This window comes from Diorhabda carinulata, chromosome 1 (genome assembly GCF_026250575.1).
Source record: "Diorhabda carinulata isolate Delta chromosome 1, icDioCari1.1, whole genome shotgun sequence".
Lineage (NCBI taxonomy): Eukaryota > Metazoa > Arthropoda > Insecta > Coleoptera > Chrysomelidae > Diorhabda > Diorhabda carinulata.
In genome coordinates, this window is record NC_079460.1 from 11,039,370 (window position 1) to 11,063,101 (window position 23,732).

The 23,732-nt window shown below is 30.8% G+C and overlaps 1 protein-coding gene across 2 annotated transcripts in view; it reads left to right on the forward strand.

Moving 5' to 3' along the window:
- LOC130894095 (uncharacterized) overlaps window positions 1-23,732 on the forward strand; it is a 116,088-nt gene that overhangs the window by 85,358 nt on the left and 6,998 nt on the right. For both annotated transcript variants that reach the window (XM_057800687.1, XM_057800678.1), the window contains 4 exons: window positions 5,640-5,725; window positions 16,216-16,413; window positions 19,779-19,924; window positions 23,218-23,356. In XM_057800687.1, coding sequence (XP_057656670.1) covers window positions 5,681-5,725; window positions 16,216-16,413; window positions 19,779-19,924; window positions 23,218-23,356 — 528 coding nt within the window. In that variant the 5' untranslated portion in view covers window positions 5,640-5,680. The remainder of the gene's footprint in view (window positions 1-5,639; window positions 5,726-16,215; window positions 16,414-19,778; window positions 19,925-23,217; window positions 23,357-23,732) is intronic.

The following is a 23,732-nucleotide window of genomic DNA, read 5'->3' on the forward strand; positions in this document are numbered from 1 at the left end:
AAGCTACAAAATGGCTGAAATTTGAGTGAGAACCTCTCATAGTATACGCAAAAATGCTGCAGACTTTAAATATTTCATATTTTCAATGTTTTGAATTGTTTGCATTACAAAGATTATAGAGATGTAACTATTCACGTAGTCGAATATTATTTTTTAAATACAACTTAATAAAGTTACTGTGATTTAATATTGAGAATCAATTATTCATTTTAAAGAGCTTTTGTAAATGAGTGCGTACGGTAATATATTGCTAATATCAACTGCACAGTGGAAAATATCAAGCAATGCCAAAATATTAAAAATTATATACCTTACCAAACACAATAAATGTATAACATGAAAAAGGTAGATGTTCTGAAGAATTATTAAAACTCTTATAGTTAACATACACGTTACGGTTCGCCGGAGAGTTCTCCCTGCGCAGGTAGACCGGAATATCTGTGAGAGTAAACCTGTGCAGTCTTTTTCTACCTGTGTAGGTGTGTAGGTGACCGGCGCAAGATAGAAAATCAATTTTTTCGATTGATACCGTATGGTGTACCTAGCGTAAGCTTACATTACACGCTTACACCAAAAGGTTAAGCAAGCCATGAGATTCGACCGTGATAAGTCCGTACAGAAGTTCCCACAGGTTTACTTTAACGAGACTAATATCTTACGGTGGATATATTGAGCTAATGTTACATCGAAAACGTAAATTCATCCGTCAACAGTATGTTTTAAAACAGTCCGTTTTGATTTTCCATCATAATTTCACAAAATTCCGTTCTCAAGAAATTTTGTACTTTTGACAGCGGTAACTACTTCGTTTCAAAATATTGACACGATCGATTCCTATACCATTAAGTGAATCTAGTGGAAGAGTTACGTTTATTATAACATATCGCAACGTTTTATTCAAATATCACTTGTATAATGGAAGTTGTTTAAATTGTTTACATTTTTCAAATAACCTGTGTATACTCAAGTTAACATAAGGTAGTTTAATACAACTAACCTTTTTTTCTATCTGAAAATTTCACTGAGTTAGATGACGTAAAATCTTTAATCTATTTTGCCCTTTTCGGATCAATCTTTTTAGTTTTCTAGTTTTGTGGCAAATGTGGATATATAGGTGTAGTGTATTATTAAAAAAACAAAGATGTGTCGTGAGGTAGAACTTTTGAATCTTTTCGCTGAAAATTTAGTGTTTTTCTTCTATTATTTTACATAGGCAAAAATACGCTGCTGGTATTAATTACGTTCAGTACTTTAATCACACTTGAAGATTATGTATGGAATATACCGCTTATGACTTGTAGAACCTGAATCAAGGTAATTCCTAAAAATGGATTGTTCAAAGATTAAAAAGAAAAGAAATTCTATCTTCTCTTCTGGTTTCTTGGTGTTGTTTAAAGTGAAAATAAAATATATATTGATATTGAATATGACCACAATCCATATAAGTAGGCTTTTCTAAGTAAAATTACCTCCTTCACGAATATTTTGACATCATTGATAATTTGTCACGATTCTCACTTTTATAAATTATATTATATAATATTTTCACAAATTCTCATGTTTTCAACGTCGTTGCCTATTTTTATTTAGTGGTAGAGCGTGATTACCTGAACCAAGCAAATCTTATCTTCCAAGGTTCTAGCTCGGTTCTGCGCATTCTCAAGCATGCGCACTATAGATAAAGTGTCTCGAATCAGAAAGAAAATGAATATTGTAGGCACCGTAACGTAACGAATACAATAATAGAAAAAATTTATTTGTATGCTGTATCTTTAATTTGGGCAAATTCAGTACAAGTTTTGAATTTATTAATTGTTTAAAAATACTCTAATATTATTTCACGATCTTCACTATCTTGAAATATGTCTCATTTATCTGTAACTCCTATTTAGATAGTCTGGACATAAATATTCTATTGTTTGTTGTGGAATTAACGCAATATTTTAACATATTCTAACCACACATCAAAACAATATATTATTATGATTCTTATGAAAGACAACTGAATATACAAAAAAATTTTTTCTCAAGTAAACGGTAACAGTGTAGTAAACAATTTTGCAGTTGTTCACATCATTAGCATTGTTACTATATATTTTGAGAAAATGAAAGTACCAAGGAAAGTAGATCAATTGTTTATATAGTTTTGATGATTATAACGAATGTAACAGTTATAAAACTGTTGTTATGTCGTGTTCGTACACTAATTTAGGGTCGATCCTCACTATAATGCCGTTAACAGCTTGTCGTTTTATAAAACGATATTGGACAGAAAAAAACGAAACTCAATTGTTACGAATAGTATGAATTCAGACATATATTTTTTACTTGATAAAAATCAATCACTCCGAAATTCTACAGAGAACATTAGTGAGATTACGTAATAAAATATTATGAACCACAGAACATACCTAAGAAGAAATGCAAACTTATTTGTTATTCAGTGCAAACAGCATGGCGAATTTTCGATGCCAGTGACCTCGATGGTAGGTGGCAAATCTAATATATTTTCGCGGTTCACTGAATTTACAGCATTTCCATCCAGTTCCGATTTCGCAGTTTCCTGAATTCACAATAAAAAACATTTTAGAACAGGGATACGTTCATTAACAATATAATATTTACATACATTTTCAACTAAACCAAGAAAAATTAGTAGACGTGATTACAATATAACTTTTAAAATGGAAACTGACAATATATAGTAATTCAGTTGAACAAATTACACATAACTACACTGATATGGTACTTTCATTTACATACATACATACAAAACAAATATTGCTGTCAGTACAAGTAAGCCAAAGAACATGAATCATCTACATCATGAACATCAATATAAGAATAAAATCAAACTAGAACTTTGTTCAATTAAATTATTTGTAGTTTTATTAGGATTTACAAAATAGAACTATAAATTTTACTCAAATTATTTAGATCTTTTCTATCATTTATAGCTTTTTCGTTCTTTTGAAAGTGAAACATTTCTAAAAATTCTCTTTTTCGTGTATTAGACAAAAATTTTTAATATTTATAACTGAATTTGTGTTTTTTTGATATTTCATGGTTAGTTTATTTTCTTAATTAAAATTAGAACACCAAAAAATAAAAGAAGTAATATTATATATCAAGTGTCTTGTACTAATTGTGATGTTGTGTACATAGGGCAGAAATCTCAGTATTTAGAAAATAGATGAATATATATCTTGATTTCAGGTCTCTTCTGTTTCAAAATTGGTGTTTTTTAATAATTTTTAAAAGATATTTTGATAAAAACTTAAAATTAGTCAAAATGTCAATTTATTTCTGATTGGATTACTATGACGTCCAAGTTTCGAGTGGTAGGAATGACAAAAAAGGAGAATAATATGTTTGATTTTTAAACAAGTAAAGCGAGATAGAGAGTGGTAAATTGATACTCTTTCTCACCCTTTCAGTGGAACAATTCCACTTTCATGAGTATCTTTCAAATAAAAATTTTGTATTTGAAGTATTTTTCATGGAACATAACTCTTGAACAATCCATTAACATAAAAGGACGAGAAAGACGTTCTTCGACTTCAAAGCAGTTGAAAAAGTGGTAAAAATTTAAATTGGCGCGATCTTAGTTAAAAACTGATACTCTTTCTCACCCTTTCAGTAGAACAATTCCACTTTTATGAGTATTTTTCAAATAAAAATTTTGTATTTGAAGTATTTTTCATGGAACATAACTTTTGAACAATCCATTAACATAAAAGGACGAGAAAGACGTTCTTCGACCTAAAAGCAGTTGAAAAAGTGGTAAAAATTCAAATTGGCGAGATCTTAGTTAAAAACTTGCAAATTTGACTAACGGCTTTTTTCTGTATCATGACAACGCAACATGTTTCAACTTGTTTTTGTTTGTCTGTCTATCGGCCGTATATCAGAAAGAAACCTTCTAGAAATGCTTTCCGTCATGGATTCAACGTTGGTGCATTGCTAGCTAAAAGCAGTTCTTTGAAGGAGTTTAATTCAAATTTTATATTACCTTTTTACTTTGTTAATGTTTAGAACTCTTTGTTGAGTGTATATATCATACCCACGATAAAATATTCATGTTTCGATATTCTGCGGCTCAAAGTGCTACTTAGAACTTGTTGGTATTTCTTTTATCTTGCAACTACTATTATTACGTTTCTTATTAACTAAATCTATCCTGTATGCGTATTATTTTCAATTAAGGTATATGTGTATATTTTTGGTTTGTTTATTAAACAATTCTTTACTAATCGAATATACTCAATTTTACCGACCTCGTCTTTTATACTTCACAGAAGTCCAATGCAACAGTGGTGAATCATTTTCAATAATTTATTGTATTGTTTATTTTGTTTTTATATAGGTCACGGTTGCAAAGTGGTTAATTTCTATTTTATTCACGTAATTTGTATGCATTGTTATTATTTTTCCAATGTACTTTCAGTATTTAATTAAAATAAAAGGTGTAATATCGTAGATAAATTGTAGTATATGTAAATTTACTGGTTTTGAAATTGAATAGTATTGAATTGCGAGTTTGCTCAAACTCCTCCGGTAATTTTTTTCATGATCTGCTTTCTTTTCTTGTCGTTATCCGTTATGTATATCCATACTTTCCTGTAGTACCTGTAGCTCTTGTTGGTAGCGAACTATTTCCATTTCGAAAAAGATAATATTCACTGGATGCTAGGCATGCGAGACTTCCCACTTAAACTTGACATTGGCACTATACGACCGTGCATTGTCGTGGATCAGAACCAAGTCAGATGAGGGTATGACTCTTCTTTTGTTTTACATCGTTCTCCAGAGGGGCTTAGGTCTCACAGTAGACTTCCTTCGTTCTCTGTTCCATGAAATGAACAAGAAGTATGACTTTCCTTTCCCAAAGTAGTAATTGTTTTTCTCTTCTCTTCGGTTCGATTTTTTTAGTTTAATGGGGAAATCCATCTATTGATTTGATTGTTATTTGGTTTCTAGATTGTGACATAACAATGTCTGTGAGAAACTGTTTCTTTCATTGGTGTAAGCTGGGGCTGATGCCATTCGCTTCATTTTGTGCTTTTAGCTCTACGTTTATGGGACCCGGTATCCTGCCTCGGGGTGAATTATGTGAAAAGTATACTAATCGTAAGCTGCCATGCTCCTGGATAACTTGTACAGCCAAACTAGCGACAGATTTGTGTCCTTGACTAGCTTCCCCTTAGACGTCCATTCGAATTTCGGAAAATCTCCTACAGCATTGATTCATAGCACTACCACTCATAAAATGTTCACCATACACTGCACTGCGATCGTAGCAAACCTCGTTATTCGCCCGTAGGAGGGTGAACGATTAAGGGAATTGAGCCAGTACAAGCCGCGGCTCTAACGCTTTCGCTTATTACGCAAATCACTTTTAGAAATAAATGGAACTTGAAAAAAAAAACCGCTTTTCTGTCTTTTCTGGTTATGATTTTCTGTCACTTATGTTTGTTTGTAAGGTGTACGTCAACATTGGCACCAGTAGTTGTTATTTTAATTGCAGTTTTCTTATATTTCGAAATATGATTTCTAGAGTTATTTTTGTTATTAAGTTATGTAACAATTAATAATTTTTTATGGAATAAATGCACATAATTGTTTATTTTTTATTACAGGTATCTCCTTATTGACGGCGTGGCATTTTAAATGGACACAAATGGATAATCAAGATTACCAACCAGATCACGATAAAGAAAGACGAGTAAGGATAGTTTTATTTACATAGAAAATAAATACTACTAATACCAGATATAAAATGTATCTTGTCTTTAAAATAAAAGTTTTCGAAAATCAGAAGTGTGGATAGATTCTAACGTAATTATAAATACAAAGGAAAATCATAAAACAGGTAAATTTTTATACATGGAGCATATAATGAAATGTGGATCAGACGTATCTACTTTTTGCGTTATAGTTTTATAAATATCGAATCTTTGTGCGGGATCATCTTCAAATAATTCTTGTATAAGCTTTGTGGATGAAATGTATATTTTTTAACAATACTATAATTCTGGTCATCAAATAGCGAAAATTTCATTACAGATGTTCTCACTTCTTAAAAGCATGATTGGCTGACAAACGCAGATAAGGAACTCACCATCAAGAATTGTACAGTTCTGTAATATCAAGCGAAGATAATTTCAGTAAAATTAAATAAAAAGATGAATTTTTTTGCTTCAAAGTTTCATTTGCAACTTAAAAACTAGAGTAAAAGTTTGGCAGAAAAAGTTGTTAAGACCATTTTTTGTTTTTTCTTGTTTGTGTTGCCATAATATAGATACAATATAGTGAATATTTCAAAACAGTAAAACTATACTGGGGAATAAGTTCTTAACATCATAACTATGGAAATTTCCTGAAAAATTCTAAAATTGTTACTTATCTAGTTTTACCCCTGTGGTCTTCATTTATGGTACATATACAATGTTATTCTAAATCACTAGCATAGAAAGTATCTTCCTTAGAATCACTGTCGTTTAAATCAATTATAAGTCTAAGTAAAACGTGTACATGTTGCATATATTAGTTATCAACTCTTTTTCGTGATTTATGGTATTTCTCCAATTCTTGGTGCTAATGTTTGAACATTCGTTTTAGTAAGGACCATATTAATTCAATTGGATTTAAAACACAGTAGTACGGAGGTGACTATTATTCTTGTCCATTTCGTCTACATGATATTGAGCTGTTCTTCGAAATAAAAATCTTGTTTAAGTAGAAACTCCTGTATGTCTGCCTTCGCCCAACCTCGTTACCCAAGCCCTGCATATGCGTTTACCTCTGGAATGTTTCGTATAAGTTATAGATTTGTCTTTCTCCTTTATTTACTGTCTTATATCTAAAACCATGTTTTTTAAAAATTTTTCCAGTGTTCCTATCAAATATATACCTCAAGGATATGTTTCCTTTTCAGTTTTGCAAGAATACTTTGAGGATTTGGAATTGTTTGATGCGAACTGTAAATTATTTAGAATATTGGACATACCAGTTAGAATTTTTTAAAAATTTTCTGGAAAATTCCTTTTCCGTCTCATTGTCGCACCTTGCTTTGCAATTTTGTAGAGTGTAGTATGAGAAGTATTTGTCCAAAAAATGGACAGAATCTCATCTGGACATTCCTCGTCTTTTTTTCAACTGTTTAGTAGGACGTTTACCGAATTTGCAAATCGACTTGTTGATGGTTGATCTTGAAACCACGGTTGCCACATACTTTATTGTTCACACAATTTTTATTTAAAAAAATTTGACTTTTAGTACACCGCTCATAGCTAACTACTGACTGCAAACCGGAAACTCTACTTAAAGTACCTACCTGATGATTATAGAAAAAATATTTGGAATTATGTATAATACCCTATTTATGTTAATTAGTACATTCAATTTAGTAACCGGCTTTATTTAAAAATTCAAAGGGATTCATTTTTGGTGTTATGTTGTTTATCTATTTTTTAAATGATTCACTGATTGTGATGACCGGCGACTAAAAAATGCTATTCTAATATAATACGAGAGGGGGTTGATGATTACGTGATTTTCATATTAACCAAAAGGTCAATACTGCTCCCGTCAAGAGGTATTTGTCATTTGATTCAAAATTTGAATCTTGTGATGTTAATCGAACAAGTGCATTTTATGTGTACATTAAACATTATTTTATACGGAAAAGAACTGTCACTCAAAATAAAACTGAGCTGATGACGAATAGTATGGGATCTCTGCAATTTCAACGGTAAAATTTCGTCGTAGCACAAGGAAGGAAAATGTCGAATTCCCTAATCGCTCTGTTGAGGTCTCTACAACTAAAATAATTGACTTATTACTAATAAATTTACGGTATGGTGCTGGCTGCTCAACCGCAAGGACGAGGTTTTGCCTTGTTTCGTAATTATGCTCGAAACGCGAATCCATTATAACATACCAGAGACCAAACAACAGTCAAAACAGACGGCTCTATGAACGAATCGTCAATAAATTTATGCGACAATTTTTTACCGGGCACAATCATAGAATAAGTGTAAATGTTACCGGAAATGTATGTAATCCGTCATTGTATACAATTCCTAGGAAAAGTATGTAGTTCCTAAAATCGCACGAAAACGTGTGAAATGAATTAAATTATTAGATACATTTCCTAGGAAATCTATACATTGTCTAAATAGCAATCGGAAATATAAATATTTGAGATATCAATGGGTATACGGGGTTAGCAGGGCGAAGGGGAAGGGATTGTTTTGCCTGAAAGTTTGACTTTATATGATAAATACATTTTAAAAGTTCCTATATACTTGATTTTCGAAGCTTTAATTAGTAACATAATATGAAGATTATTATATTTTACGATATGACTGTTACTTGAACGTTGTTGTCTCAACGAGTGCTTTAATAAAAATTTATATTCTCATTTTAACAACGTGTTTTATTACAGAAAACATTTTTATACATTTCCTAATACGATATATCGAAATTATATACAATTCCTAGGAATTGAGTACATTTCTTAGGACATTTATGTATTAAATAATGTTATAATAAATAATAGATAAATAAATAATATTTTATACATTTCCTAAATAGCTTCGGAATTACATAAATTTCGTAGGATTTGTATGCAATTCCTAGATTTCATACATTTCCGGTAACATAAACACTAAATTGTTTAGAATGTATCCAATAATAAATTATTTCTCATAATCCAATTACACTTTTTTAGTAAGGAAGTGAATGTGAAATAGAGAAGAGTATAAAGTACTACTAATCAACCATATGTTAAATAAATATAGATATAGCTCATTAATATTGTGATTTTTCCCTTTTATCATACTCCCTACAACAGCAGCATGCGTTTTTCAATAAATTATTTTCTATAACTTATATACAAAATCAGAAAATGAACCATTAATTTGTTAATTCTTTTTTCATAGTACTATTATCCTAGAGATGTGTATATAAATGATTTTATTCTCTGGGCAGATTTATTCTCTCAGTTTATTTTTCTATTACGCAGTTTTTCTGTCAATATGGTTAAATTCACGAAAGTCAAATGTAAAATATGAATTTTCATTCAAGTATTGAATATATGAGGATGTATTGATATCTAGTTAGCCTAGACCAGTTCCATGCGAAAACAAAATATTGCGTTACCATAGCAACGAACAATAACTTATTAGAAGTGTCAGTGTAAAGTTTGACGTCAAAAAAGTAAATCAGAGTTACGCAATAAATTAAAAGAAAAAAATGTCCTCCGAAATTGTGAAAATCGAAAAATTGGAGTATCGAGCTATCTTCAAGTACCTGTATTTAAAAGGGTTAAGAGGTGAGCAGATTTACGAAGATATGCTTAATACCCTTGGTGATCAATGTTCTTCGTATGCGACCGTGAAAAATTGCAAGTTTCAATAGACGTAAATTTTCCAATGAAGATGATGACCGATCGGGAAGGCTAGTTTCTGTGTCAGCCAAATATCGATGCAGTTCATAACATGATTATATCAGACCGTCGAGTTGGGCTAAAGCACTGAATATTTCATACGAACGTATTCATCATATAGTCCACGACAATTTGGACATAAGAAAAATTGCTGCAAAATGGATCCCCAAATGTTTTAATGTTGACCAAAAGTGTGCAAGCAACAATCGATGGAATGGCGACACTCTGGATCTCCAAGACCTGAGAAGTTTCGTGTTCAAAAATCTGCTGGTAAAGTTCTTGCTTCAGTTTTTTGGGATTGCCATGAAGTAATCATGATTGATTTTTTGGATAAGGGTAGAACAATAACTGGAGATTACTATTCGACATAACTGACCACTCTACGGTAAAAATTAAAGAGAAAAGACGCGGAAAACAATCCAAAGGTGTTTTGTTTTTGCAGGACAACGCACCTGCACACAAATCTCATGTTGCCATGCAAAAAATGTGTGATTTAGGGTTTGAATTACTAGAACACCCCCCTTATTCATCAGATTTAGCTCCGTTCGACTATCATCTCTTTCTTCAACTGAAAAAAAGTTTAAAAGTTCGTAAATTTTCTTCCAACGAGGAGGCAATCAAAGCTGTGTAGGTCTGATTTGCAGATCAAGAAGAAATATGTTTTTGTGGAAGGTCTAGAGACGTTGCAGGTTTGCTATAATAAACGTATCCAATTAAGAGGAGAATATGTTGAGTAATAAAATATTTTGACATTGATATTTTGTTTGGTTCTATAGTAGGCTAAGAAATTTTCAATATATCCCCGTATATTATGTATCTATGAAGTTATATGGTAAAAAGTTTGTAGAAACTGTAAGGCCTGTTTTATATGGATACATTATGGTGTAATGTATAATACAATGTAAATATCAGATTCGAAAAAAATGAATTATTCAGCAGGTATTCACCCAATTCCACTTTTTTAGTAGTTTCAATTTTATAGATGTACATTTCGATACAAAAATCTTCCCATACTTCCTGCATCTTAAACTTATCTTTATATTATTCACTAGACGAGCGAAGATCTATAGTTTTTGTGCACAATGAAGCTCAAACCTACTTTGATAAAAGGTGTCGTAATTAGTTTAGTTACCATTTTCCCAATCGATGGAATGGTAGAGGTGCAGAAGCTCAGATTCATTCACCTCCTCGCTCCTAAGCAATTTCAATTCTTTGGATTACATAGTTAGGTCGTATCTTAAGGAAAACATCTATACTATACAGATAAATTCCGTAGAGAATTGTAGAAAGAATTCAACGTCTCTTCGACCTCATAGCTGATTCCCAACAGTAGAAGATTCTTTGGATAAAAGGATAGACTTAGGTAATCGTGGAAACAAATGATATTACGAACCATTTCTACTAGAATTTTATTTCTTACGTTTTTAGCCTTTATTGTAATTTTTTTCTTGTGATTTTTTGTTTAATCAATAATTTATCATTATTTTATACTAGCAGCGGTTATTACTCCATAATATTCGAATGCAAATATTCTGAAAACGGTACACAATATCAAGTTTACCATTGGTGTAAAATTGAAAGATCTTTAAGTTCACTTAAAACCTTGATCAATAAATCTAACCTCAAATTAGTTATTTCAGTACTACTTCGTATAAACCGTATAACTAGCGCCATATATGAGACTCGGATACAATGTTGCCAGTAGTTTTGGCAAAATCTTGAAAAATGTGTATAATTTTTTTCATCGACGCCCTTTATCTTTTAAAAAATATTTTATTAAGTAAACCTTAATTATATTTCATTTTACTAACTACCCTAGAAACGGTGTTACCCTGCACAATCTTCTTAAAATGGCAATAATAAGAAAATGGGTATTTTGAACAGAAATAATTTTCAGATCCACTAGCTATCGGGTAAAAATCGAATAAAAAAGGGCGCGTATAAACGTTCTAATTAACTTGTTTCCCAGACACGAGTTTTAACCTACTCATGTTGAGGAAGTAGTCGGCATTATATTGTTGTAATGTGTGCCGAACAGAGGGAACTGAAACACCTTTTCACACCGTATATATTGCCATCGTAAACGAATCGAACCTAATGAAACTGCATATGTATAAAACAGGCATAAAGATAATTAAAACCAAAACTTAATATAAATAAGATGTAGGATATGTGATGTTTCGTAGACGTACTCTTTGATAAAACTGTCAATAATACTCGTTGCATATTCACTTAAATCGATTTCGCAATGTTTCCACCATTCAACTCAAAAAATTGCGCGGCCACTTCAGACAAGAAATAGAAATTAATTGGAATTGGACTAGTTACTATTCAATTTACTTTTTAATATTTGTTTTGTCATTATAGTATGTACGACAAAATGAACAATTAAAAGAATTCACCGAATACCTAGCCCTTTATTTTTGTTGGTTTATTGAATTTAAGATTCAATTGCTAAATTGATGTGAATTGCATAATGATATAGAACAATTTGACGACGTAGACGAAAATTTTATTGTTTATCTAATTACCAATAATCAAAGGCTTTTTCATACTTTAAATTGGAAAATGAACATTTACTCAACAAAACTATGATTACCTGAGAAATATATTCTTATTAATTAATTATCTTGCATTGAATAATTGAGTTAAAACATAGTGAAAATCAATTTATTGATGCCTACTCGTCCATTGTAACAGTGTAATTCTGGGTTAATCCACGTCTCACATATTCTCAATAGCATCAAGGTCCGGGAATTGTGGTGGTCATGCCCACTCATAGGCGTAGTGGAAAAAGGGGTAATAAGAGTCAGGGGGCAATGGTGGTTAGCGTTTCTGTTCCTCGACGAAAGTAGCTAAACAAACAAAAAGTGCATAAAAACTCATTAAGTAACAGCTCACTCGACAATTCAGTATGCGTCCATCGTTTACAAGGAAAGGTCGCCGCGCAGCTTCGCGAGAATTTAATGTAATTTTACGTGTGCACAAAATGAGCAGTAAGTACATTGATACATAAAATTAAAATACTTGTAGTAGGTTACTGTTTGTATTAAAGCTTATATTATGGATTTAAAAAAATATTTCTTATATTTTAATAGCAAATTAAAATTTCTTTTGAAAATATTGAATAAGGGTCACTGCAATGCGGGCAATGAGAGTTGGCTTCCCTTGCCCGTAATTATTGTCACATAAATCTCAGTAATTTCTATTCCAAAAATGCCGAAAATACGTCACAGGTCCAGAAGCAAGGCTCAGTAGTCATCTGAAACATTGTCAAAAGCTGAGTCGAGGCCAGTGTATGAGAAGTGCTGCTAAAGTTATGAATATGCCTATTTCAACACTCCAAAAGAGGTTAAAGAAGAACAGTTCAATGGAACCACGTCTCGGAAGATTTGTATTCACAGTAGATGTAGAAAAGGTTTTGTCGGACCAGATAAAATCTATCTTCTATTTTTTATGGAGTCACAGAAATTCAAATAAGGAAAGCAGCATACCAGTACGCAGAAAAGCTTGAAATTACAAAAAATTTTGACAAGAGTGCCAAAATGGCTGGACGCGATTGTCTACATGGCATTTTAAACAGAAATGGCAACTCTGTTCGTAAACCTCAAACAGAATAAAGGCTTTAAACAAAGAAGTCCAACTATTTTACAGACTATTAGGAGATATACACAGGACAGACATAATTGACTCCTAATAATATTTATAACTGCGACGAGTCAGGTATTTTCACAGTTAAAGATTCTTGAGAAATATTAGCTGTCAAAGGCATGAAAAGACTGGGCTCCATAACAAGTTGGGAAAGAGAAAAAGAAGGCGAAAATATTATACTCTTATGTGCCATGAGCGCTGGTGGCGGTTTTGTCCCACCAATGTTGATCTTTCCGAGAAAAAGAATAGTTCTTCAACTTGACAGTTCTACAAGACCTGTATAAAAATATTTAGATAATTGCTGGATTAATGAACATCTATTCTTTAAGTGGCTGCTACACTCTGCCTTGTATCTTGTTAATAAAATAACTCCATACGAAGTGGCGGGCGGCTATTTTTAATTTTGCATATTCTACCGTGGCATCTATAATATAATCCCAATGTTTTTTCGAGAGAAGATATTACCGCAGCTGAAAACTTAATACAATTTGAAGTAATTATTCAAGATACCTCAATCGTTATTCCATCTACGTCTGCTCCAATAGATCCAGTACCATCTACATCATCTGCATCAATACATCCAATCCCCTGTAATTCACCTAAAATAAATTTAACATCGTCTGCAGAAATACATCATATAGAGAGAAATGCTTTATTGTCAAACAATTGTTACAATTTGTAAACAAAAGCTTGTAAAAACTAAAAAACAAACATAAGAATAACTAAATAAAGATACAAATAAAATAAAATTTCAATATACAGAAGAAAACCACAATGAATAACAAAATTATAGGTAACAGTATTAGGTAATAATTAGTATATAAGTCCATAGCAAAATTTAAACCAGTATGCAGTATGTCCGGATTTAAATATTATCATTAGAATAGAAGGCGTTTACAGAGTAGAAGGCACTTTCCACTAAATATGCCCTCAAATTATTGCGGAATGCGGGAAAAGATAATATCGATTTGATTTAAATTGACAAGTGAATGTGCATTTTTTTGCATTGTAAAATATTGAGCCCTTAACTAATTCTAAACGTGGAGTAGTTAGGTGAAGGTCGTGCTCCGCGTTCCTATGTGGACGATAGCCGTGAAACGAGCTTGGAAAAGCGTGCTTACGAATTAGGAAAACGGATTCAAAGATCAATAAGGAAGGAAGAGTCAGAATTTTTAATCTTTTAAAGAAGTCCGCGCTGTTTAGTCCGAATGAATATCTCACAGCTCTCTTTTGTAGTTTGGAGATTCGCTCAAATTGAGTCGCACCACACGTACCCCAGAACCAAAGGGCATATCTGAGATGCGACTCATTAAGTGCATAATAAACTGTTAAGGAGGTGAATAAGTTCAGTTCTTTGGAAACTGATCTCAGCGCAAAGCAGGAGGAACTTAATTTTTTATATAAGGCGGCAATATGTAACTCCCATTTCAAGGAATTCCACAACAAGCCTTAAGAATTTTACAGATTCAACGACGTTAATGGTGGCGTTTTTAATAAAAAAGGCTGCAATGTATTTTTACATAATAAAACTTTGGTTATAGAAACGTTAAGACCGAGAAGATTAGAATCGCACCATGATTGAAGGGTGATTAGGTAACTAGATATGGCCCTATGCAGCGCCGTAAGATCAGGGTATAAGAGAAGCTAGTATCGTCTAAAAATAGACATATTTTACCACTGACGTCTAAATAGGCGATTTCGTTTGTAAACAGAAGAAACAAAATAGGGCCTAGTACTGAACCTTGGGGAACTTCACATTCTATTGGCTTGCAAGATGACATCGTTGTATCATCCCTTCCAAGCTGATTTCTGTTGGTAACGTATGGCTTAAACCATGCGAGAGGTGTTCGCCCGATAGATGATCTATCTGAGCCCGGTTATAGTTTCCGAAAAGTCCATAGTGACTATAATTACTCTATCATATTATAGAGTAATAGTGGTCACAGATGTTTTTTTTTAATTTTGGTGGCAGTTGGTGAATTATTTCAAAGGTAATGAAACCCTCTGAGACTGATATTGTATTGATTAAAATAGTTTAAAAGTTTCTTAAAATAAAGATAAAGTAAAAATCGTTTTTTTTTATTCTATTTCTTGCTTAAATGATACCCATCACTCCGTTTTCCACTACTATAGATCTAATGATGTCATCAATTTATCACACCCACGCCTACATCGTGCCATATCTATATATGGACATAGATACATCGAACGTTATAGGTTTACACGTTTCAGACTCTTATACGACGAGAATTTGGATAGAATAATTTGCACGCTGTTTGCACCACTTAGTGTTCTGACACCATTATCTCTGGAAAAAGGCATTTATGGTCCCCAATACTGGAGATTGGCTCCCTATAAATTATTTCGTACATTATCTTGCGCTTTGGTTACAAAACGCAATTGTTGTAAGTATCTTAGCATTTCAGGTGCTAAAACGGTAGCCGCCTTCCAGCAACATAACAAGACATCGAGCTTCTTTTGGAAATAAATCTCTATTGTTATTAATTTGTAATAGGATTTTGTGTAGTGTTAGTTAGTTAAATCTTGAAAAAAACTTTATATCCTCCTCAAAGAAGTTTTCACTCCTCCAAAAAAATCTAACGGTTTGCTACCATAAATCATTAAGTGATCCGGTATCTTTCGTTTTTTGTAATATTTTGTACACCCTGATAACTGTGGCTCCTATAAAGGAGAAAATGTAATTCACATACCATGAAACTAACAAGTTTTACATATTCGGTTTTATTGGGTTTATTTTCTTTATAAGTATTGGAAATATTTAAAACTATTTGCTTCTCCGAAAGAGAAAAAGTTCTTTCACTGGAGTAGAATCACAATTTGCTACTGCAAAAAGTATTCCTTTCCATATTAAGATATTAACAACACAAAATACAAAATATCAAAACGTTACTGGACCACTACATGCTAATAAGCCAAATTAACATAGGAACCGAGTAAGTTAATATTACCCTGTAAGTGTTCCGTCTCATTCTTAATTTGACAATGGACTAATAGAAAATTTTTCGCTTCAACTGTTCTTTTATTACTTTACGTACTTTGCGAATAGAATGTTGTACATAAAAAATTATATTAAATAAATATTTTATTTCCAGAATTCGAACACGGACTATATGCCAACAAAATGCCGAATAACGAAGCCATCACCTCCAAAACCTGCCACGAATCCTTTACAATTTATAAAAGTAGCGCCGTGTCCACTCTTCCAAAAAGCACACGAACAGATAAAAAAAGTCGAGGAAATAAAAAGAGAAGAAAAAGAAACGAGATCAGAAATTGAAGATTGGCAAACAGTAAGTGAATACTCTATTTTATTTATAATTGTGAAAAAGTATTAGGAATTAATTGATGAAAAACAAGGTACGTATTAATTATTGTGTGGAAAGTAGGCCCCTTCCAGAAATTATACACTTCACGCTAACGAATAATCCAATAATTTGAACATTTTTTGGAATCAGTTGTTAATTATCTTTTATGACTTCTATTAACTGTAAACGGCTACTTCGAAGTAGTAATTTCAGTTTGAGAAAGAAATAGTCGATCGAAGAAAAATAGCAAAATGAGATGGTAATCGTTTATACGGGAAAAATAACTACTTTTAAGAGTTTACATGAACGTATCGGATCCCTTAAACTCTCCTGTTAAATATAAATATTTTGACCATTTCACTAAAATTTACTCTTACTTCTGACATGCAGTTCATAATTTGTTGATATATTAACTATAACTTACGATCAATAAATATCAGTTTAATACTCTTCTCAAATATAACCCCTCTTTGTTAGTGTTTCATGATTATGGTTTTGTCACTTTGAATTTTTACATAAATAAGGTTTTTCTCTGGTATGATAGTTAAAATTCCATATATGTCTATATTAGAACAATTTTATTACATAATTTTGAATCGAAAATGACGAATAACATTTTGAGAAGAAGGCAATATATATATATATATATATATATATATATATATATATATATATATAAAATTTCTTGGGCTCATAGGTTGTTTGGATGAAATGAAATAATCAAACTTCGAAGAAATTTCACATTTTTATATTAGATATGTATAAATTAACGTTTCGCTCCTTCTTTGGGAGCATTTTCAAAAGAATATTTAACATATGATGATTAAAATATTTGTAGAATAGATAAAAACATGTTAGTAGATATCTTGAAAACATTATTAAAAACATAGTATTAGAATCAATGTATTTATCTATGTAATTACTAACTAGTATATTTCAATCTACCTGTATAATATCGTTTTATTGAAATTCCGAGGTAAATACATTGATTTTAATACTATGTTTTTAAATAATGTTTTTACGATATCTACTAATATGTTTTTATATATTCTGAAAATATTTTAATCATCATATATTAATCATTCTTTTGAAAATTCCCCCAAGGAATGAGCGAAACATCAAGTTATACGTATCTAATATAAAATTGTGAAATTATATTATATACATATAAACATACATTTATCTTTACAGATAAATAAGAAAAATTTTATAAATCGTCATTTAATTTCAAGAAAAGACCTTGTAACTATGTTTAGGACGAGCAATTGGAAACTTCTGCCATCGGGATAGTTAGAGTTGAAACTTGAACAAACTTGTTGGACAGACTTAAATGAAAGTCAGTCATCTGCATTCTCAGTGCATCAAAACATTCGTCAGTGGCAGAGGAATCTAATATTAATATAATATTTGAATAAACGAGGATCATTTTCAAAATAAGCGTCGATTGCACATCATGTCCGCGCATCTTGTCAATGACGTTGGTTCAAGTTCGACCATCAGTATTGCAAGAGCTAGTACAATTGTACAATTTTAGTACATTTTAGTGTATTTTATACACTAGTACATTTTTCCTTTTTTCTAATACATTTTCCCTGCGTTCGCAAATATAAAGTTATTTTATATTTTCGTGTAGTAAAATAAACTAGAAATTGTACTAGATTGTAACAATAATTAGAAAACAGAGCCAAGTTGATTTATATTTAGATCGTGAGATTTTTGTACTGCATTACTAATTTTATCGGTAAACTTTATATAAATTTTTCATCCTTAAAATAATAATTGACACAGTCTATAACATTTTTGGAAAAAAAATTTAATTTAAACTTATGTTTATACATCTTTCTATAATTTTATTAAATTTGTTTGAAGTTGGTACAATCTAGTACATTTTCTAGTTCAATTTTTACATTCAGCTTTTAAATTGTGGCTACACTGTCGATCATTCTTTGCCAGTCTCCCTCTCTCTGCGCCGTCATTACTTTTCTCGGCTCAACTGGTGTTGGTTTATCAAAACGGAGAAGTTGATGGATAACTTCGAAATAACGCACCAGGATGATGATGTGATATTTAAATCTTTACTTATCCGATCCTACGCGTCATTTATTTTATTACTAAGGATTTTTTGGATTCCATTCGATTGCATCTATTTGGTATAATTCCATACAAGTGATGCAAAGTCCGTTACCTCTCTCCATGTGTCGATACTATACAGTGATCAACAGAAAAGTGTGCGATCGTGAGAATGTGGTTGATTGCCTCGTCTCAATCCCTTGTGCCCTTGACTCGCATTCGATATATCGGCACGATGCGGAGCGACAACGAGACGAGGCGAGGAGGACAGTCCGCACTCGAATTGGGCTTATGGTTAAATTTCTTCCTTTGTCGCTATATCAATAAATACTCTCACCCACTGTGGAGTTTGTTCAGCTTTTCGTTTTTTAAGTGTTCATTGTTGAAATTCACTGGTAGCTTATTTATGGTGAAAGTTTGATGAATGATGGAAATGTAAGTAAATCATGTAGGCTTATTAACGAAGAAATGAGAAATGTTGATGAACGAAGATGTGGATGGTGTAGTGTCATAAATTGACTTGATAAATAAGGTGATTATGAGAATTAGAAGTATTATTTAGCAGTTGATTTAGGCCAGTTTTCTTCACTTCCTAATAAAATATCTACTAACTATTATTTACCGAATAACCAAAAATTCGTTTTGTCCACCTTCTGATAAATTAAACCTCCTAATAAATCGAGTTATTTGTCAAAGCAGTCACAACTGACAATTGAACAGTTTAGTAGAAACTTAACCTAAAATATTACACATCAAAAGTGGTTTGTTTATTTATTATACCTATATTTGATTAGTATAATTAGTAATAATTAAATATTTAATATTTGTCGTAAAATTGATCATTACAATTTTTGGACCGATGATGAAATTTTCTTTTTCCTTTCCTATCAATTATTTTCAATATAAACCATAATTTGCACACCAACACATCTTTCTCCAAGTAGCGACTACAACATAACCTTAACAAAACACGTGCAAATTTAATTAAGCACAGACCGTTGTCACAAACACATATGAAACCCTCAATAAAAGAACGTTTTTTTGCTTATTTCTTTCTTTTTTAAAACATAGACGATTGCTATATAGGCAACTTTCACAGTGTTACCAACGGTAGACTATTTGTTGGGTACATAATAAATCGACAAATACGGATTAAAACAAACTAGGGTGAGGAAACGGTAAACATTTATTCGACAATTAAAAGTTCCTGCTAAAGTTTGCTCTTTAATGTATATCCCGTTTATATGGTTGATTTATAATTTTGTATTTTTTTTCCATAGAATCTTGATAATTGGAAAAGTAGTAGAAGAAAACGCCAGGAACATATCATAGAAAGAGTAGTTGAAGTAAAAAAACTGAATGAACTAGAAGAAACTGAAAAAAGTAGAAGAAGAAGTAAAACATTTAGTGAAATGATGGAAGAAAGGTGAGATATAATATAAACTAAACTACTGTTTCATTCAGATATTGCATCTACAGGATGCCCATGGGAGGCTTTCTTAATACGGCTTAGTAAATTCTCCATATATGATATTACAAAATAATATAGAAATTTAATAAAACATATAATTCAGAACTGAAATAATTGGGAATTATGCAAGAAAATAAATTGATTCCGAAGTTTTAAATAAAATGAAGTATCAAGATTAAAATATTATTTATTCACAAGCGTATATGGGTGATTCCGTTCTAACTGTGATTTTTTGTATTCAAAATTTCAAGATTTTAAAATTTAACTTTTCTAACTTTTTTATGCATATTATTCATCTATTTTACTGTAAAAATAAAACTCTAAGAGGAATTTACTACAACTTCAAAGTATCACGAGCAAGACACAAATGTCGGATTTTGAGTTCCACGGTACTGACTCATTTATCCACGGTACTGACATGGTAACTTAAGATATTAAACAACAAGTGCATCAATTTTCCTCAGTTTGATCATAAACATTAGAATTTATAAGGTAATTAGTTTAAATCATTTGTTACGACAAAAAAAATTAATAATTTATCGGTAAATTCTAGGAATGGACATGACACGGTACTGACATGGTAACTTAAGATATTAAACAACAAGTGCATCAATTTTCCTCAGTTTGATCATAAACATTAGAATTTATAAGGTAATTAGTTTAAATCATTTGTTACGACAAAAAAAATTAATAATTTATCGGTAAATTCTAGGAATGGTCATGACACGGTACTGACATTCAAGTGATGTAGTATAAGTTTTCTTTAAGTGGCAAGTTATATTGTATAAAAATAATGTTTAAATATCTTAAGAATTATTCAATTAACACAAAATTTTTATTAATTGATTATTAATTAATGACTAGTACAAAAAAACAATACAGGACATTGAATATCACAGTTAGAACGGAATCACCCATATAGTTCTCAATATGCACAATACAAAACATAAGAATAGAAATATGAAAGCGTATAGTTATTTTGTACTTTACAAATAGCTACGATTTCTATAATTTTGCCAGTGGTCTATCCAAAGGGTAGTAATTTTATGATTTTCAGTAGTGTAGTATATTATCGGTATTCTTAATACTGTTTCATTAAAAACGTAGTCTTATATAGGTAAACTTAGGTAGGAGTTATTTAATAATTTCTTTAGTTAATATTTCATCACATGTATAGTAATAAATAATAGGAAATGTAGCGATATTGCTGGAAGCAGTCTAATATCATTAAATCAGAAAAAACTACTTGTTCGACTTGAAAACATTCTATACACAAGAATTGGATTTCAAATATCATCCGACAATGTAACTGGAAACTAGTTGATGTTGGTAGGTCATTTTACCTCTCCTATTACAAAGCATACCTTAATTCATATAAATATTCGGAAAACATATAAAGTATGGTATTTGCAAAGAATAAATATTTTTAAACTAACTCCTATTAATTATGGTTAAATACAATACAATATAAATAGTAATATTTTGAAAACAAAAAAAACAATTTAAGAATCCATTTAATACTAGAATTGCTTGACCCTTCAGGTTTCTAAAGAATAGTTTTTTAATAACTGTTCATGAAACTATCAAACTTTTCAAAATATGAAACAACAAAATATATAGTAATAGTGATGTAAATAATATAAGATGAAACAATTCCGAAGTAAACCAACCAACCAAATTCTGTTCTTTAAAACAATGAAATAAAAAAGAATAAAAACAAAACAAAATATGGACATCATATTCCTGATAAGGAAGGAGAACGGAAATAAGAAGACATCAACTTGGAAGACTTTTTACATATTGTTACAAACCGTCAAGCCGGTCCTGCTCGGTAATAATGAAAGAATCTAAAATTTGGTAAACGCACCAGACGCAAAAAATTCTCGGCAAGCAGGTGATATTGTCTTTCTACGTGTTTTTATCACATCGGCGATTTGTTTATATTGTTTTTTTTAGAACCAATTTCTAAGAAGATCTATTTATTTATTTGTTCGCTTATTTATGTTCTAAAATTATTGGAGAACTTCTTTTGGCTATAAATATGTACTAGTTTTTTATCGGCTGCAGTAGTGAATATTTAATTATATCAAGAGTGATAAGTTGATTATTAGTGTCTATTGTAAGTGTAAATACATAATGTGAGAGACCGTGTTGTATAAATTCACCCAAATGTTAAAAATAGTTTGAATAAATTAGAAAATAGCTTTAATATACGATAAATCTCATATTAGGGAACTAAAAGAAACATCACTTTGAAACACTTTTTACATACCTTAAATGTAATTGTCGATTCACACGCAACTCTTCCAAAAAATTTTCATAATTTCCGTGTTTTTTTATTTTTATTTGAAATTTTAAGAATTTAATAAAGAACATGGCAAAAAATTGCAAAAACCCTTTATCTATTTATTATTCGGAATAATAATTTTTCATTTTATTGTATTGTTGTATTTCTTATTTATTTACACTATTACCATCAGCAGAGTGAATTTATAAACACTTCTTTTACTCACTTGATTTGTTGACATTTTACCCTACACTTAACTAACTTATGCAATAATTAACTTATTTAAATTTTTGGGTCACTTTTCTATTTCGTTCCGATCTCTAATTCACTACAAATTCCTTTATATATCCAATATAACTATTAATTATAAACTAAATTACTTTAAAAATTAAATTAATTATATCTAAATGATTTTGATTTTAGGTCTCTTCTGTTCCAAAATTAGTTTTTTTTTTATAGTTTTTAAAAGAATGATAAATTTTAAAAATGTGGAATGCTTCACGATTTTGCAAGGATGACACGTAAAATCGTGACACATTCCCTCTACAAAATGGTTTCTTATTTCAATATATATAAACACCTAAGTATACTCTTTCATAAAAAAGTTTGTTAAGTATTTCAAGGTTCTTTTTATGAAACATTGGATCGGAAAATTTAGGGACTACAACTGTTTGATTAAATTAATCTTAGGGAATGTAGCAAAATGTACTCTTTTTAATCTGTATTCCAAGCAAGCTTTGGAATAACTTTGTCAAAATATAATCTAAAAACATAAACTCACATATATTTCAATAAAGACCAAAGTAGGTCATATCCTCAAATTACTACGTATTATATTGAATTGATTTTCTATCAAAAGAGACCCAAATCAAGATAAATCATAACGAAACCTAAACACTTTATATTTCTTTTTAAAGCAGATTGATTTTATTTCTTGAATCTGAATTTTCTTCTATTTTAGGAGTAAAGGAAGGCACAAGTTTAATATCCCCTTATACGAAGATGACTCCAATGATCTAAGCGATTATGGAATTGGTAGTAGCAGTTCAAAAACAAACAGTGTCAAGGATGCTGATACAGACGATAGTAGCAGCCTTTTAGTAAGTTTATCATATGGATTGACTTTATTTGAAAAAATTACTCAACAATAAATTAACACATATTGTATCTAAATATAAATTCTTGTTATTTGATTGATTAATATGGTCTAAACAAAAAAACAGTATACATGCCACTATTCGAATTACTGACCAGAGACCTATTGACATTATCAGCTGAACAAACTGAAATTTAATTACCTAATCATCAAAAAGATTGTCAACATCCTATAAACAAAGCTAAACGTCACATAGTTCTAATAAATTAGAACCTAACACATCAGCTCATAAAAATAAATAAACCATACATAATCTCCCCATAATCCAAGCCCGATTATGATCAATTATTTGTTTGATTTTCCACAGACATTCAAAAGAC